Source organism: Malassezia restricta, chromosome VIII, assembly GCF_003290485.1.
Source record: "Malassezia restricta chromosome VIII, complete sequence".
Taxonomy (NCBI): domain Eukaryota; kingdom Fungi; phylum Basidiomycota; class Malasseziomycetes; order Malasseziales; family Malasseziaceae; genus Malassezia; species Malassezia restricta.
Window position 1 is genome coordinate 93,842 of NC_040200.1, and position 17,007 is coordinate 110,848.

At 49.8% G+C, this 17,007-nt stretch overlaps 9 protein-coding genes across 9 annotated transcripts; 5 read left to right on the forward strand and 4 right to left on the reverse strand.

The window, feature by feature from the left end:
• Positions 1-29: 29 nt before the first annotated feature.
• On the forward strand, positions 30-5,108 carry MRET_4108 (GTPase activating protein; the record flags this gene model as incomplete). Its single annotated transcript, XM_027630735.1, has 1 exon — positions 30-5,108. The coding sequence occupies one exon, from the start codon at positions 30-32 to the stop codon at positions 5,106-5,108; it is 5,079 nt and encodes a 1,692-aa protein (XP_027486663.1).
• Positions 5,109-5,775: 667 nt separating this feature from the next.
• On the reverse strand, positions 5,776-6,336 carry MRET_4109 (alkyl hydroperoxide reductase 1; the record flags this gene model as incomplete). Its single annotated transcript, XM_027630736.1, has 2 exons — positions 5,776-6,291; positions 6,334-6,336. 2 exons carry the CDS (start codon positions 6,334-6,336, stop codon positions 5,776-5,778), a joined length of 519 nt encoding a protein of 172 aa, XP_027486488.1.
• A 240-nt stretch (positions 6,337-6,576) lies between these two features.
• On the forward strand, positions 6,577-7,507 carry MRET_4110 (uncharacterized protein; the record flags this gene model as incomplete). The annotated part of the gene is made up of 7 exons (XM_027630737.1): positions 6,577-6,684; positions 6,734-6,841; positions 6,880-6,891; positions 6,952-6,973; positions 7,017-7,125; positions 7,235-7,271; positions 7,313-7,507. 7 exons carry the CDS (start codon positions 6,577-6,579, stop codon positions 7,505-7,507), a joined length of 591 nt encoding a protein of 196 aa, XP_027486648.1.
• Positions 7,508-7,519: 12 nt separating this feature from the next.
• Positions 7,520-7,921, reverse strand: MRET_4111 (lSM6 protein; the record flags this gene model as incomplete). Its single annotated transcript, XM_027630738.1, has 4 exons — positions 7,520-7,548; positions 7,579-7,692; positions 7,733-7,786; positions 7,825-7,921. 4 exons carry the CDS (start codon positions 7,919-7,921, stop codon positions 7,520-7,522), a joined length of 294 nt encoding a protein of 97 aa, XP_027486647.1.
• Positions 7,922-8,388: 467 nt separating this feature from the next.
• MRET_4112 (DnaJ subfamily C member 11) lies at positions 8,389-10,355 on the forward strand (the record flags this gene model as incomplete). The annotated part of the gene is made up of 2 exons (XM_027630739.1): positions 8,389-8,425; positions 8,452-10,355. The coding sequence occupies 2 exons, from the start codon at positions 8,389-8,391 to the stop codon at positions 10,353-10,355; spliced, it is 1,941 nt and encodes a 646-aa protein (XP_027486646.1).
• A 33-nt stretch (positions 10,356-10,388) lies between these two features.
• Positions 10,389-11,273, reverse strand: MRET_4113 (phosphoadenosine phosphosulfate reductase; the record flags this gene model as incomplete). Its single annotated transcript, XM_027630740.1, has 1 exon — positions 10,389-11,273. The coding sequence occupies one exon, from the start codon at positions 11,271-11,273 to the stop codon at positions 10,389-10,391; it is 885 nt and encodes a 294-aa protein (XP_027486645.1).
• Positions 11,274-11,639: 366 nt separating this feature from the next.
• Positions 11,640-12,866, forward strand: MRET_4114 (large subunit ribosomal protein L4e; the record flags this gene model as incomplete). The annotated part of the gene is made up of 2 exons (XM_027630741.1): positions 11,640-11,757; positions 11,863-12,866. The coding sequence occupies 2 exons, from the start codon at positions 11,640-11,642 to the stop codon at positions 12,864-12,866; spliced, it is 1,122 nt and encodes a 373-aa protein (XP_027486657.1).
• Positions 12,867-13,229: 363 nt separating this feature from the next.
• MRET_4115 (carboxylesterase family) lies at positions 13,230-15,080 on the reverse strand (the record flags this gene model as incomplete). Its single annotated transcript, XM_027630742.1, has 1 exon — positions 13,230-15,080. The coding sequence occupies one exon, from the start codon at positions 15,078-15,080 to the stop codon at positions 13,230-13,232; it is 1,851 nt and encodes a 616-aa protein (XP_027486482.1).
• Positions 15,081-15,583: 503 nt separating this feature from the next.
• Positions 15,584-16,591, forward strand: MRET_4116 (thioredoxin reductase; the record flags this gene model as incomplete). Its single annotated transcript, XM_027630743.1, has 1 exon — positions 15,584-16,591. One exon carries the CDS (start codon positions 15,584-15,586, stop codon positions 16,589-16,591), a length of 1,008 nt encoding a protein of 335 aa, XP_027486650.1.
• Between the last annotated feature and the right edge of the window lie 416 nt (positions 16,592-17,007).

Sequence of the window (17,007 nt, forward strand, 5' to 3'; positions counted from 1 at the left end):
TGGCTCGATTTGACCTACTCCAAGGTGGTATGGACTCAGATCCACCCAAGACGGGCGCCTCAGGCAAGACGGGCCTAGGGGTTCCGTTCCTCTTATCATTCCGGTCGCGCAGCTCGGCTGGGTCGTCATCTGATTCAGCACGTTCTAGCAACATTCGTGCCCAATCCGATGTTCTCGGAGAGCTGCGAAGTGCTATTGAACAGCTTCTCCAGCCCAAGGTTTCTTTTCAAAACCAACGATCGTGTATACGGCTCGTAATTGACACACTGAAGCGAGATCCCTCAGAGCTGGACTCGATCTTGGATCCTGCCATTGCCACGCCACTTGTGTCGTCATTGGTTGTCTTGTGCAGTCGCTTGCTACGTGATACATTTGCATATGAGATCCGACTCCTGTCATGTGAACTTTTGACTTCTACGCTCAAATATGCAGATGTATCCACGCAAAGTGTGTCAAGCGAGCTGTCGAAAGAAGAAGCTATGGCCACGGGCTGGAACGCTGTCATGCCATCGCGTGCCATGAGTATGTTGGATCGCGCATTGCTGTATCGATTGGTCGTAAATCTGCACAGATACGATCACTGGAATGTGCCTTTGATTGTCGATGAGCCTGAACTGGCATTCCAAACGCTATCAGCTCAGCTATCTGCCCTGCTCGTCTTGACTCGCGATGGTCGCGATATTTTCGCATTTAAGGGCATTCTCAACGTACTTATGAAATGGCTTAGGTACACATGCGGCGCTATGCTTATGCTGCGCACACGATCCGAATCTAACGTGACGGCCTTGAGCGAGCATTGCATGTGTACACTTGTCAATTTGCTCGCATCTATCTGCAAGTTTAATGCTTCTAGACTTGATAAAAAGCAAATGGAGCAGTTTGTGAATGGACTCTGTGGCATCGTCTTATACCCGCGCATACCAAGGTATCAAGCTCCGGCCAATACCTCGAAAGGATACTCATATTATGACACGCAGGGTCTCAACATATTTCTCACCACGCCCACATTGAAGCCTGTGGATGAAGAGCCAAAATGGATTCCACCGACTGAAATGCTTGGTATACCGATTGGTGTCGACGACGTCGACTTTCCACCGTTCAGGGAACAAGATATACGTGTATTTGTCAAAGTCTTGGACGCCGTTTTCTGCTACGCGTTTATCCCAAGCGAATGTTTGACACAATGCGTGCTTTCTTTTTGTCGCGTGATTGGACTCCCTATTGCCCAGGCCGATCAAAAAGAACTCATCTTTCGTCTGGCCGAACGAAGCGTCGATATTCAGGCGGAACTTGAGGGGATCTTGAACAATTTCTTGAGCAGTCATTTTGTCCATTCTGTGATTCAGCGCCTGTACGAGATCTTGTGTGGACCGCGCCATGGACCGCGCTCTATCCGGGTAGGCGCTTTTCTGTTCATCTATGCAACTATGATCTGGAGTATGCAACGACGCATCGAGCAGGGCGCACACGTGAAACAGCAGTATCCTATTCTACCGCAGTCTGTCTTTGAGGGCATTGTCCATGGTGCTCTTTTGGAAGGTGACGATGTGATTGACCTAATAAGTCTGTTTCTTATCGATGACTACTTGCCGCAACGAGAAGCATGTCCTGAGGCCATTGTGTTTGATAACGTTCCAGCCCGAAATCGTCAGACGCCGAAGCCGCTATGCACCTTATACCCAGATTCAGGTCAAAGCTGCTGGAATGTGGTCTTGGACTTGACGTTGGTCATGAATAGGCACTTGTCTCGTCACCGACGAGGCGTGAAAGAATTGTCCTTGTCGTCTTTCGTGCTTCACATGCTCGTCTTCCTTTTGTGCACTCGCACTGACCGGTACATCATATCGATGCCGTTCGTATCAAGCTCTTTTTGGGCCCTAGCGCCTTTCATCCCGGACTGTGTGTTGCTCAGTGTAATAAAGGAAAATGAACAGCAACACATGTACTTGCCCAGCTCGCATGACTGGCTTGATAAGCTCACGGAATTAGTCGATACATTCTACCCACGGGCCCAATCAGACATTCTTGCTTCGCGTGCCTTGCCATCGGTGAACAGTCGGCACTATGCTCTCCAAATTATCACCAAGGTATATGAATGTGTTCAGGATCTACCTCACTTGTTGGAACCATTAATTGATCAAGTGATTATGCCACTGACAAAGCGAGCATCTCGACAAGAAACAAACATGGAAATTGGTGTGTCTTTGCGTCGAATCATGCGACATGCCATGACTACAACGGTATGCCATCCATCGATCGGGAAGAATCGACCTTTCTTCCACATGCTCCACGACCTTTCTGATGCTGTCTTCCGGGCCGAGCCTTCGTTGGCAGATTCCACGCAGGCTGTGGCTCAGCACTCTCGACAACGCAGTTTGGGTCCACACAATGTAAGTGATGTGCGCGACGGTCGCCTCCGATTCACTCGAGCTACGCGATCTACGCGTGACCTCATTGTTTTATTTATGCAGCTGTCCTTTGGCATCACAGACCCAGCGGACATGTCACCTGAGCTCGATATAACATCGAATGGTTCTCACGCGCGTCTGCGTGAATGCAGTGTTGCTATTTTCCGTGAATTATTGCGCATGGTGCGCTCCAACACGCCTTTTTCATCAGGCTCAAATGATGCCAACGCATCGTGTTGTGTGCCGCCTCAGCTTCGCCAGGTGATATTGCGTTGGATGCTGCGTCTTCGATCAGATCGGCAGCACCGCATTTACTTTCAGGACCATGTCGAAGACTTCTCCAAGTCGCTCATGACAATTTTGTCCCGAACCGAAGAAAGTGATTTGTTGTCCACTCTTTCTTATGATCCACGTCATTCGGAGTTAAAAATGCCTTCTTGGAGTAGCCGTATTTGGACCGTGTTCGAAAATGAAGAGCTGCACACTGCCGACGGATCGGATCATGCTGAGAGCTGTCCTCTACTTTTCCCTGTGTCAGAATATTTAAACACAGTTGTGCATGTTCTGCAAACCGAAACAGATTGGGACGTTCTGTCGACGCTTTTGGTCCACCTACCGTCCCAGTTGAACAACATGCATTTGTTTTGTGGAAAAAAGGCATCGGCTGAAATTTGTGGACTACGAAACTGGTTATGTCCACTGTTACTGGAACAAAAGCCGTTGTCCAACCTTATTTTGCCAGAGGATGTACGTCGCACGGATTTGACGGCCGTTTTGTATGCTACACTCAAAGTACTGATCTCGTATCATCGCCATTTCACGCGCACGCAACAGGATGAACTTGTGGAAACATTCGTTGTGGGTTTGTCGCACTCACAGACAGTGGCTCAGCCATGCGTGCGTGCCTTGGTGGTGGCTGGCTACGAGATATCCAAGTCATTCACACGCCAATGGACCAATATTCTCGTCAAGCTCTCAACTATCATGTCGTCGATTACAATGAGCGTGCACATTTTGGAGCTTTTGGCCGAGTTTAGCAGTGTCCAAGCTTTGTATGCAAATTTTACGGAGGCAGACTACCGACGTGTATTCGGTATCGCGCTGCAATACATCCAGTTCCATGAAAGTGTCGCTGCGGGCAGCACACGTGAGAATCTGCGGTCTAGTGCAGCCAAATTCGTCCTGGCACAGTATGTCCTTTTGCTCGCATACAATAATATTTCACAATGGTTCATGACTTTGCGTCTGAGTGAGCGAGCCAAGCATGCTTCATATATCACACAGGGATTGGTCCTGGCGAACGAGGGGCGTGACTCTCTGAGTGATCAAACCATTGTGTGTCTCGACTTTTTGGCACGATTTACATACAGCAATGCATTGCCCAAGCCATCTCGATCCCTTTTGCATATGCTTCTGGACCAAAAAGGACAAGAGCCCCCTGGACCTGGATTTACGTGGATTGTCGGAAAGGGTCTCGTTACCGTTCGTCCAATGGCAAGAAACGGCACATATGAGCTTGTCGTTCGGCGGCCATCTGGCACAGTGTCATTTGTCAGTCGCATGGAGAACATGACGTCGGATGATCGGACAGCAGAAGAACGCACTGCAGATATTCTTGCGGCGGCGATCGAACACTGGAAACAGCAGGGATCGATTGCGAAACCCGTCATTCGAGCTCCTGGCGAGACGGAACCGACTGTGACGCCCTCGTCCAAGCCGGATCATTCGGAGGAAGCGAGTCCTGAACCAAACTTAGAAAAGGAAGAGACCACCCATGGAACCCATGAGCTTGAAAAGCCTACACTTCATCGTACTTCAGGAATGGAGCCCATCTTTTTGGCGCTGCAATTCAGTGGGTATCCGGACAAAAGCCAAGATAAGCCACCGGTTCTCTTGCCACAAGACGCATCAACGGACCGATTACTACGTGGTATGGATCTGACTCCTGTATATGATTTCCATAAGATTGGTCTCCTGTATGTCGGCTTCGAACAAACCAAGGAGCAAGAGATTTTGAGCAATACGCACGGATCTATGGCATATATGCGCTTCTTGTCTTGCCTGGGTGATCTCATTCCGCTTCGCGGACAAGAAGATGTCTACACTGGTGGGCTTGACCGCCAAGCCGATGAGCATGGAAAGTATGCGTATGTCTGGCGAGACTACAGCAGACAAATTGTATTTCATACTAGCACGTTGATGCCGAATCATGAGAACGATGTAAACCGTGCTAGTAAGAAGGCACTTATTGGAAACGACTATGTGCACATTGTTTTTAATGACTCTGGGCTGCCTTATGAATTCGGTACAATCCCGAGTCAATTCAATTTTGTCAATATTGTCGTATCGCCCCATTCCTCGGTTCGTGACGGTGTTGACTACGCTGTATCGGATGATACATATTTCCATGTAACACTGCAACTACGTCCAGGGCTACCTGATTTTTCCCCCGCTGGCGAAGGCTGCTTGGTTTCGTCTGCTACATTGCCTCATTTTGTACGAAATTTGGCCATGCAAAGTGATATTATAAGTCAAATCTACCTCGATACGGCTGAGTCTATGGTCCCATTTGCCAACAACCGAGTGATACGTCTGCATCACATTGAGCGATACCAACAACAGCTTATGACCAAAAGAGCTGAGACAGAGTCGCTCGACGATATTACCATCTACGACTTTACGAAGACGCTGATCAAATAGTCACGTCTTGTATGGGGATCGTAGGGTTGGTGAAACATCCCTCCACATGCATTTCTCCAGAAACGAGCGGGCCGTGCACACTGCGCCAAATTATGCCAAGGATTTGGCCAAGTGGAAATCACACACGTTTCATTGTGAGGTATCAATCCTAAACTTTTATACATACACACTATAGCACGAAGCTAGCTTTGATTCAGAGAAAAGGTACGAGCTTAATCTACGTTTATGTTTGTTTATAGGTGCACATAAAGCTGAGTATAACTGGGCAACCAAGGATGGATGTAGCATGACGCATGCTTTAAACTCAATTTATCGTCCATGCAGCCTTGTGGCGGGTCCAAGAATGTGCTCACAGTAGCTTGCTAAGGGCTGTCTTTTTTTCTCGTGACATGCCCTGTCATCATCATTGTGATCGGTGATGACGTGGCATGCAGACACGGGTAGATCATAGTGGAACGATGGGAGTGTGCCTCGACAAGACAATTTCAATTCAATTCTAGGATGCTATACTTTGCACACAGTTCAGCACCACAATGGGGTACGGCGGGCGCGCCTATAACATTGACACCCTCTAAGCGGCAGGTCCGCTCATTCTATCCACCACACAAATAAAGTACAAGAGTATAATAATGAATTGAACTAAGTATAATGATTTAGCTCCTTATATTTAAAGCTTCTGGAGGATGGTGTCGATCGAAGCGTTCTGGAGCTTGCCCGTGTCACCCTCGTCCGAGGCGAAGTCAACAACCTTGAGGTCGTCGATGATCAAGGCGTAACGAGCGGTGCGCTCGCCCATGTCCTTGAAGCTGAGGTCGATCGTAGCACCAAGCGCCTTCGAGAAAGCGGCGTTAATATCCGTGGCGAACACAACCTTGTCCTTGGCGTGGTTAAAGACACCCCAGGCCGACATCACGTAGGGGTCGTTCACAGCGATGACGTAGACAGCATCAACGCCCTTGGCCTTGAGCTCATCAGCACGCTTGACCAGAGGAGGAATGTGCTGCTGGTGGCAAATAGGGGTGTAGGCACCAGGGATCGAGACAACCACGATCTTCTTGCCCTTCCACTCGTTGTGCGACTCAAAGGTGGTGGGGATACCGCAGACCTCACCCGAGTCGAGCTCAGGAGCCCAGGGAATGAGACCGAACTTGGTGTTAGGAATGACAGCGCCTTTCTGAGTAGCCTGGGAGAGGTTAGATTATGACGTTTGCCTCGGTGAACATACCATGTTGTTGTAGACGTGGGGAAACGGGAAATTGTTGTCTTCCCGCCTTTTATACCCACGGTGCGCACACTCCACCGATCACGATCAATCGTCATCAGGGCAAGCCCCCCTTGTGAGTCACGTGATATGGAATGGGAAATTCGGGACAGTCCGGGCGCCTAGTTGGTGGATTCGTAATAGCCCCAAGCCGGCTAGTGGAATCGCTGTGTCACATCGTTTGCGATCGCTCACGGCGTACGAAAAATGTCCCTCTTTGCAACAGTCATGAACTTTGCCACTACTTCGTCCGCTACCGAGAGCACATCTACTAGTACCTGGCTCGACTGTTTTTTCCCTGTTGCGCTCAACGAGGTACGTTTTTACGCGCTGTTGTCATCAGAAGGGTGCTAACATCATGCAGGAAGAGACTAAGGAGGCCGAAGGCGACAAGGGCGGAGACGAGAAAGAAGATCAGACTGAAGAGGAAGGTGATGAAGAAGAGGAGGAGGAAGAGGAGGAAGAAGAAGAGGTACGTATGAAATATTCATGTCGTCATTAACACTACAGGAGATTGAAGACGTACGTTATAATCTTTACATGAGATGAGCAGATAACTAACCTGTTGTTTTCTATTCCTAGCCCTACCCGGCCATTTACGAACGTATGTCTTATGCGTATTGAGTTGGAATTAACATGTTAAACAGAATGCCAAAACTCGTCTGCATGTGAAAGTGTCCGGCATCACTTTGAAGAGTGCCAAGAGCGTGTTACTGGGGGCAAGGGCTTTGAAGGTGAAGACTGTGTCGAAGAATTGTATGTATGCCATGTCTGTATATCCTTGCTAACCAGCAGCTGTACGTATCGACACCAGTTTTTTGGCAGCCTTGCTTTTGAGAACACTTGTACTGACAAAGTATTCCAGTCCACCTTGCTCACTGCGCTCTGGAATGTGCTGCACCGTATGTATAAATCCGTGAGAACGTTCGCTGACTCTATACAGCAAGCTGTTCGCCAAGCTGGTATAGATTCCAAAGGCCTGTCATGGGCTCTCATGCAGATGCTATCCGTAGCGACACCTATGGAAATATCCGAGCCGCATTCTCAGGGTGTGTTGCATGCCGTATTGTTGTCGTGCCACACGGATGATGCGCGGCCATCTACTAGCTTTGGCTATGTTGGTATGTGTGGGCCATGAATCACCATAGTCCTATGCATCAAGGGAAGTAATATACAGCACTGTGTGTCAGAGATAGAAGATATGCGTACCATTGTTACCACGAATAAAAGCGTCGCCATAGGCGCTTTTCAGAGCGCCGTCTACAAACTCTTCGGTGTCTTCCATGGCAATATTCATGTATCCATCCAGGCATGAAAGCGTTCCTTCCTGTGTCAATGTCTACACAATATAAAAAACACGTACCATGATAATCAATACCTGAGTTCAAGCGCACAATCACCTTCTTGCCAATGACACCTTTGAACGGTTAGTTGCTTCCAGATAATGGAACATACTCTTCAAGAAGTCATTTGGGCTGCCTGCCTTGACCTGCTGCTCTGAGCTTGTAAAATCCGCTGGTTGCTGGACCTTAGCACTGGCCGTGTCCGACATGGCGTTCACAAATTGAGATTAGGGTATGCGATGTGCAAAGTAGTCTTCTATCTATCGAGGAATTAAACCCATCATAGACAAGCTCTCATGTTGGCCCCTGCGACATGGGTACCACCAAAGATGTCGGCATTTCCCATTCTGAACTTGGTCTTATCAAAACATTCCAGCATATAAGAACTGGGTATCTTGGGTACTACAAACGTGGTTGATGTGAGAGTATCTCGATTTTGTCTATTTTGAAACGAGTTCATTATGTGGACTCGCTGTAGGTTATAGCCATCCCTGTTGTTGTATTTGGAAGTCTGAGGCGCACCAATGTCGCGACAAGCTAGTCATCTTCTGACGATGGCTACCAAGCTACGGGTAGGATAAGTCATAAAAGGGCCCTTTCCAGGGCATGACAGTGTTCTCCACTAGTGCAGGTGGAGCTTGGTCACTTGTCGTCCCACACGAACCATTCAACGAACATGGCGTCCCTTCGGGGAGAGTCTTCTCTACCGTTCGGTATGTTACCAGCAATCTAACTCTAGTCGATAACACACGCCAAAATCGAACAGATACAGAAGATGAAGAGCCACTATTTGGTGGCACGCCATTCCGTGATGCTCATGCAAATACAACGGATGCATTCGAATCGAGTGCCCGTTCATATTATTCTCTTTTGAATGTCGACGAGGATGCCTCAGAAGCTCAGATTCGCGATGCATACAAGACTCTTGCTATGGCATTTCATCCCGATAAACATCCCGATCCGCATAATAAAGAGCTTGCGGAGGAAGCTTTCCGAGACATCCATAAGGCGTACCAAGTCCTGAGTGATCCAGAGCAGCGGTCGGTCTACGATCACTTTGGCGAGGAAGGTCTCCAGTCTTCATGGGCTCTAGCAGCTCCTGGACGCTCACCGGCCGAGATGCGCGCAGAGTTCGAGCGCCAATCTCGACTTCGACAGGCAGCTGATGCAGAGAGTCTTGTAAACTCTCACGGTGAATTTTCTGCTGTGATCAATGCATCACCCCTGTTTGTTCGAAATGCACGAATCGTGTCACCATTGAATCCTGCTATCCAGACAAGATTAACCCTAGCCAAGCGTCTTGCGCTTGTTTCGTGCCCACAGATTGTTGGAGAGCACGGCTTTGATATTCCTCTGACGCAATCTTCAACTTTGGCCGTTTCAGGCCAACTGATCAAAAACGGACAAATGGGTGCAGGTAACCTCATTGGTACACTAAAGACGCATTGGAATCCCAGGTTCTACTCCGAGATAAATGCTTCCCTTTTACAGCCTCAAACACTCACAGTCCGAGGCCAATACATGGTCGATCCCAATCTCATTTTCAATTGGATTATTGCATCGCAAAGTTGGAGTGTGCCTCCCACGGTTCAATTAGTATGGTCGCAGCGACTTTCGAGTAAATCAAGTCTAACAGGCTTTGCACAAGTCAAGACGGGCGCATATACTGTTGGTTCCTGGGGCGCCGATGAAAACGGCGAACCACTGACAGATGATATGAGTGCGCTAGTTGTTGGCGTAACGAAACCACACGAGGATGGCACCGAATGGACATGCCATTACCAATTCACGAATGACCTATCCATCCACTATGAATGGTCTATGAAAGTGTTGAGTGGCATGAGGGTCAAGAGTGGTGTATCTTGCGGATTGCTCTCTGGATTGGCGGCCTACTCGAACAGTGAGCGCCGGGTCACAGAGAACATACGAGTCCTCTTGGGTGTCAAATGCGGCACCTCCTCGGGCATCTCATTGAAGATTCGTGTGACGCGCCTGGGTCAACGAATCGTATTCCCCATCGTCCTAAGTCCCAAGTTCCGGGTGGATCTAGCTATGGGAGCAGCTATTTTACCTGCTCTGGCCATTGCTGGATCACACTATTTCTACTTTATGCCTAAACGCCGGCTTGCCACCTCTGAACGTCTTCACTCGATACGCAAAGATCGTATGACTGACATTGAACAGCGCCGCACGTCCGCCGAACAAACTTGTGCTCTTCTGCGTCCTCAAGCCACAAAACGTGCAGAGGCCGAATATGGACGGAGTGGCCTTGTCATCCTTCAGGCATACTATGGCCGACATGATGTTTTTCCACCGCCGATGGACTTGGACATACACATGCTAGCGGACAAAGAACAACTCTTTTCGATGCTTTCGCAGTATGAAGCGCTGCACCAAGTCAAAGATAACAACCAGCCACTGTGGTGTAATGTGCGCGTACAGCTCCAAATGCTAGTAAACCAGAGTCAATTGGTGATCCCTGCTGGCCGATCCAAGTCCAAGCTACTCGGATTCTTTGATCCATGTGTCGGTGAACGCAAGCAGCTTTATATCCGCTACCTATTCCGCGGCAGACTGCATGAACTAACGGCTCATGATGATGACGCCGTTGCCGCGCCGCTGCGGAGCCAACAGATCACATAGAACCAGATTACACGCTATGATACAGGTCGCACTTTACGGATTCGATGCGTCAATACGATTCAGTTCAGCCTCACGAATCTTCTTCTCGGCTAGCACCTTAAACTTGAAGTAATCCTTGTGGAGACCGCATTCTGTCTTGCCGGCCTTATCGCTCCAGCGACCGGACCGCTCATCGGCACCGTCCTTTCCAAACGGAAGAGACGTCGAGTGCCAGTCACCGATCGACTTGTATCCTAAATCAAGCAAAACATTGTATGGTACAGCATTCTCCTTGACGTACTTGTCCACGTCAGCGAATTCCCAGTTGAGCAGGGCATTGACCTTGATCAGACCGGTCTCATCAACCTCGACAGCCTGGAGCGATGCGCGATCAGCACCTTGCGAGCGGCGGCGCCCCGTAAAAACGGCGCGCACATCCAGCTCTTCGTAAGCGCGGCGCGCAGGCTCCACCTTGACGAGATAGTCGTATGTGTCCTCATCGCGCTGCCAAAGCTGAGAACCCCAAGTCCTTTCAAAATCGGCTACCGTATCGCTGCCCTTAGGCTTGTACACGTACATGGGCGCATGGTAATGCTTTGATGCCCGTTCCGCGAGGTCCAGAGTCTGTGGAAAGTGGTATAGGGTGTCGACAAAAATCAGTGGAACGAGGTGGCGCAGCTCAGTGTGGTTCTTTTCGCTGCGTTCCGCGCTTATGCGCGAAATGATATCCAGCGTTACACAACCCGTCACTCCAAACGCCGTGGTCTGGTAGAGGTGAGGCAGGTTGTCGATAGACCAACGAATAATGTCCGCCGGCGGTGCGTTTTCCAGTTTGGCATTGATTTTGGGCAAATCCGCTATAATGCGCTGAATCTGATCATCCACATCTGCATCATGCGGAACTCGCTGAGAAGCATTAGGCATAGAAGCGTCAGACATGTTGGTCGACGTTTGTGGCAAGGTGGCGAGGCACACGAGTTAACGCCTCTGTTTCAATGACTAAGGTCCACGACCCTCACTCCGTTTCGCCTGGCCAGGCGACTATCCTCTTAGATTTGGCGCTCTTGTGACATGCAATGCATGTCTTGCGTGATTGAAGCCGATGTGGAGGGGAAAAGTAGTGTCCCTGCACCTGTCTGAAGCCCGCCAAGCCACGTGGTATTCATGTGTGCTCGTGGGGGTAAAACTGGATCCAGTCACGTGTGCGTGGGAACTGAGAAGTTTGCAGGGCATCAACGGCGCCCATGGGCTTAGCAGGAGCTCGGAGAGACTTTTCCTCGTCCTACACTCAGGTCAGTCCTCAAGATGGCTGCTCGTCCTACTGTGAACGTGCGAGGCATTGACGGTGCGGCTACGGGATCGCTGCCTCTCCCGGCAGTGTTCAACGCTCCCATCCGCTCGGATCTCGTCCAGATCATTCACTGTACGTATTCTGCGACACAGATGAGAATGTGCACACCCTGGTCTACTTGGCGTGGTACGCCGGGTGTGCCCCGTTTTGCTGTATGACAGTACTAACACTCAACAGCGAACCTGGCGAAGAACAAGCGTCAGCCGTACGCCGTTGCTTCGAACGCTGGTCACCAGACCTCGGCTGAGTCGTGGGGTACGGGTCGTGCCCTCGCCCGTATTCCGCGTGTTGGCGGTGGTGGTACGCACCGCTCCGGTCAGGCCGCCTTTGGTAACATGGCTCGCGGTGGTCACATGTTTGCGCCCACAAGGGTTTGGCGCCGCTGGTTCGTAAAGACGAGCCAGACCCAGCGTCGTCACGCCACGGCGTCTGCTCTTGCTGCCACGGCCCTGCCTGCCCTTGTGCTCGCCCGCGGTCACCGTGTGGAAGAGATTGAGGAGGTTCCGCTGATTGTGTCGAGCGAGATTGAATCGTTCACCAAGACCAAGCAGGCTGTCGCAGCCCTCAAGGCTCTGAACGCTTACGAGGATGTGATGAAGGTGTCGAACTCGCGCAAGATCCGTGCCGGTGTCGGTAAGCTCCGCAACCGCCGTCACGTTCAACGCCGTGGCCCTCTTGTCATTTACAACCAGGACAATGGTATCGTGAAGGCCTTCCGCAACCTGCCCGGTGTTGAGATTGCCAGCGTGCACAGCCTTAACCTGCTCCAGCTCGCCCCTGGTGGTCACCTGGGTCGCTTTGTGATCTGGACGGAGGATGCCTTCAAGCAGCTTGACACGATCTTTGGCACGTACGAAACGGCTTCGGACGTCAAGAAGGGCTACCACCTGCCCAGCGCTAAGATTACCATGCCGGACGTCACGCGTCTTATTAACTCGGATGAGATCCAGAGCGTTGTGCGCCCAGCTGGTCCCAAGCAGACTAAGCGTCCTTTCACGCAGCGGAAGAACCCTCTTCGCAACCGCGGTGTTCTGTTCCGTCTCAACCCTTACGCCCAGTCCTCCATCCGTCGCGAGATCCGCGAGCAGGCTCAGCGCCGCGCTGGCAAGCTGAAGAAGAACACCAAGACGCCGCGCATCCCGACGAGCGAGGCATTCTTCGAGCAGCTCTTTGCTCCGTAAATGCTTGCATCGCGTGTGTGATGCATTTCATATATGTGCTGACGGACGATGTGGAAGTACATTGCCACGGACATGAATACATGACAATGTCTTGCGCCGATGTATTTTGTCTTAACCCAAAAATCCCGCGAGCATATGTGTTCTGGTCATAGCGAACCCGTATGATGGTAGTTTTTGTTGGCTAGAATCGCAATGCTGAAACCAGCTTCTCAATCAACACTTGTGTTACAGGCTATTATCACCAGGGCTGATGTGACATCATGACGTGTACGTAACATCAAACTAGAAAAAGAGGGAGATCTAAAAACATGAAATAAGATTTATCAGGCGTGAAATAAAAAGAGGCGTGATGAAATAGCGACCTTAGAACATGAAAGGGCGCATACGTTGGGCCGTTTCGCGCCACTTCTCATTGTTTTCCTTAATCTCAGCATCTGTAAAGGGACAGAGTCCATCAACATCGTGGTGAGACGCAAGACGGAATTGGGGACTGTTCTTGTAGCCGAAATCCCCAATAGACAGGCTTTGTGGAGAATACACCGGCCAGCCAGACTCAAAGTCATACAGGCCATTGTCGGGGTCCTTCACAAACTCGACAAATGCCGCACTGTACATATGTGCCACAGGTGCCCGGATTTTATCGTCATCTGTGGCGCGAGGTGCCTTCAAAAGAGGACCCTTGTCCTCCTCAGCTTGCTTTGTTGGAATGTAGCGCAGGTCCTGCCACGTCTCCCATGAATAGGCCGTGTCACTTCCGTGGTACGTCAAAAGCGATTGGTACTTCTCTGGCGTATCTGGGAGATAAAAGGAAGGGCTAAAGCGATAACGCCATGTCGATGCATAGCCCATACGGTGTTTGGCCTGAACATTCGACGGACAAACCCACACCTCGGCCGTAATAAGCGGGCCCACGGCGGCCGTCAGTTGCGCGTCGTGAATCAACCAAGCATTGCCCTCGTCCTTACAATTGCCAATGAGCATAGGCGTATTAGCAAATTTTCTTTGCACCAGGCGCTCCGAGTAGTCATTGTAAGCCGTGATGTTGTCGCTTGTCAGCATGAACGATGTGTTGGTAGCAAAAGTCGCTTGAATCACATCCTGCCACTTCTTCCTTTGCATGCACTTCATCTGCTTATTGTCACCATTGGTGCCACAGCCAAGATAAGCAGCCACTTTGTTCCACACACTCTTCTTTTCCGTAAAGTCGTCCTCAGGCTTGGTCACAAAGTACTTGCCGAGAGACGTCATGGATCCACTCTGGAGGATGATTCCCTTGACATACTTGGACGTCGGCTTTTGATAATGCACGTACGCCCAATTGTCGGCAATACAGGCTCCCGTACTTGTGCCACCGATCGTTATTTTTTCGGGATCACCACCAAACTTCTCAATATTGTTGTATACCCATTCAATCGCCAAGTCAACATCTGACAGACCAGGGTTGCTACCTTTAAAGTGTGCGTTGTGCTGGTTCTTACTTGTATGCAGCTGCGGAGCTTGGGGAAAACCGAGAATCCAGTTACGGAAGTTGATGCTCACAGTAATAATGTCATTGTCGTGAACCAACTTGTGCGACTGATAAGTTTCCACAGTGTTAGATCCCCATTCAAAAGAACCTCCGTAAAGATTCAGCCACACTGGAAGTTTCTTCGCCTTCCCGTTGGAGTCACGATACTTTTCCCAATTCTTCCTGCCAATAAAGATGTTGGCATTCAGACAGTCTTCTGATTGTGCATCTTCTTCGAAAATTGAACCCGAAAATCCAAATAGAGCGATCGCTGCCTTGGAAACATCACTTCCATGCTGTGGGCAGATTTTGGGCTTTTTCGACGCATCTCTCACATCATACCACTTGCCTGCAGGCCTAGGTGGCATGAAGCGGTTCTCTCCACTCGTATCATCGCCAAATGGTACGCCTCGCCAAGAATACGTGTCTGCCGTAGAGTTGTACAGGCCACGGACACGACCCTCATTTGTCTTCACAACAAGATAGTGATCTGACTTTTGGTCGTTACCATTGTGTCCCTGTGTGTCGTCCTCGCAGTACTTGCCCCACTTTTCACTCGTAGACATAGCCTTCGAGCGGCGGGCCATTTTCGCATGATGCAAAGTGCTCAGATGTTGGGGCTTTGCGACATCAGCTACAGCTCCTATTACGAAGAAGCTCAGCAATAAAAGTCCAGCTAGGACAACATGCTGCCCCGCTTTCATCATGGACGTTACCTGTTGACCCTAATCCCTATTTCCCAGTCCATTCTACATTTCTCAGTTTACAGCGCGTTTGCCGAGGCAAAATCTCAGGCATGCATGAAATTGCTGCTGACATGCTTGTTGAGTGGAGTTTTTATTATGCATCATTAGATTAGCATACGCGCTGTTGTTCAGACAAGCACACTGTTTCAAGGCTGGTGCTTAGTCTGCGACCGCGTGGCGCAAGCACAGGCCGACAAGACCTCCACATTGCTTAGTCTTGCTCCGCACGAGTGACGCGTGTAGATCGAACCCGATCGATCATATAATTCTTTGACGCCATACTCACGCCACAATTTTTTGCGTACGTTTCTTGGATCCTTCACTGACACACTCAGGCTAGCAGGTATTTCTCTTTCAAGAGGGGTATCAGTTACTTTGCATTGAATTCCAAGTGCCGCCTCACTCTGCGTTTCTACCAACCTCAGCATTCTTACTGCCTTGCTCCTTTATCCTACTTTAGCACCATGCCCCCTGTCGATAACAAGAACGATGCTGGATCAAAGCAGCCCCACAATGTTGTAATCATTGGTTCTGGCCCAGCAGGTCACACTGCTGCTGTTTACCTGGGTCGTGCAAACCTAGAACCAGTTATGTTTGAGGGTTTCCTTGCAAACGGAATTGCTGCGGGTGGTCAGCTCACTACTACTACAGATGTGGAAAACTATCCTGGCTTTCCAGATGGTATTGGCGGCTCGGAGATGATGGACAAGTTCCGTGCTCAGTCCGTACGCTTCGGAACTGTCATTCACACGGAAACAATCTCCAAGGTTGACCTCTCTAGTCGTCCTTTTAAGCTATGGCGTGAAGGCCATGAAAATGAGGAACCCGAGCTTGCAAAGGTAATTATCGTCGCCACGGGTGCCTCCGCACGTCGTATGCACTTGCCAGGTGAAGAGACGTATTGGCAGAACGGTATTAGTGCTTGCGCTGTATGTGACGGTGCCGTCCCAATTTTCCGTAACAAACCATTGGCTGTTGTGGGTGGCGGTGACTCAGCTGCAGAGGAGGCTACATATCTCACTAAATACGCAAGCCATGTTTATGTTCTTGTGCGTCGTGATGAGCTGCGCGCAAGTAAAATTATGGCCAAGCGTCTTTTGTCTCACCCCAAAGTCACGGTGCTTTTTAACACTGTGGCCACAGAGGCTAAAGGTGACGGAGAACTACTTAATGCTGTTCACATTAAAAACAATCAGACAGGTGAAGAAAAGGACCTTCAGGTGAACGGCCTTTTCTATGCCATTGGCCACATCCCAGCCACGTCTGTGTTTAAGGGACTGGTAGACCTGGATGAAGACGGCTACATGCTGACGAAGCCCGGTACGTCGCTGACTTCCGTGCATGGTGTCTTTGCCGCTGGTGATGTTCAAGACAAGAAATATCGCCAGGCTATTACATCTGCTGGCAGTGGTTGTATTGCTGCCCTGGATGCTGAACGCCTCCTGGCTGAAGAAGAGGCAGAAGGTGCTTAGTATATAATTTCTAAAACGCTTTCATCTACACGCTTATATGAAAATTCCGAATGTCGCAGCTAAAAGTTTATCCAGTAGCTGCATCTTCCTAGTCTCTCGATATCGACATGATAGTCTCGTGAAGCTTGTCAGATTCACTTTCTCGCACAGGCGTCTAGGTCCGAGACCTGGTCCACCAACATGTTGGCGTAGTCATGCTTATACATGTTACTGTGATGCATAACCTATGAAATGTGAGTATTTTGTCCGAGACTTGGGCCTTTCCGGCATCTTGGCTTGTGGCGCGGTGTTCTCATTCACGTGACATGCGCTGATGGCCAAGTGTTTCGGATTTGCCGACGAGACCCGTGATTATGACCAATCATGCATAGTCTATTCCCAATGACAATCGATGTTATACTGATGACCACAATCGA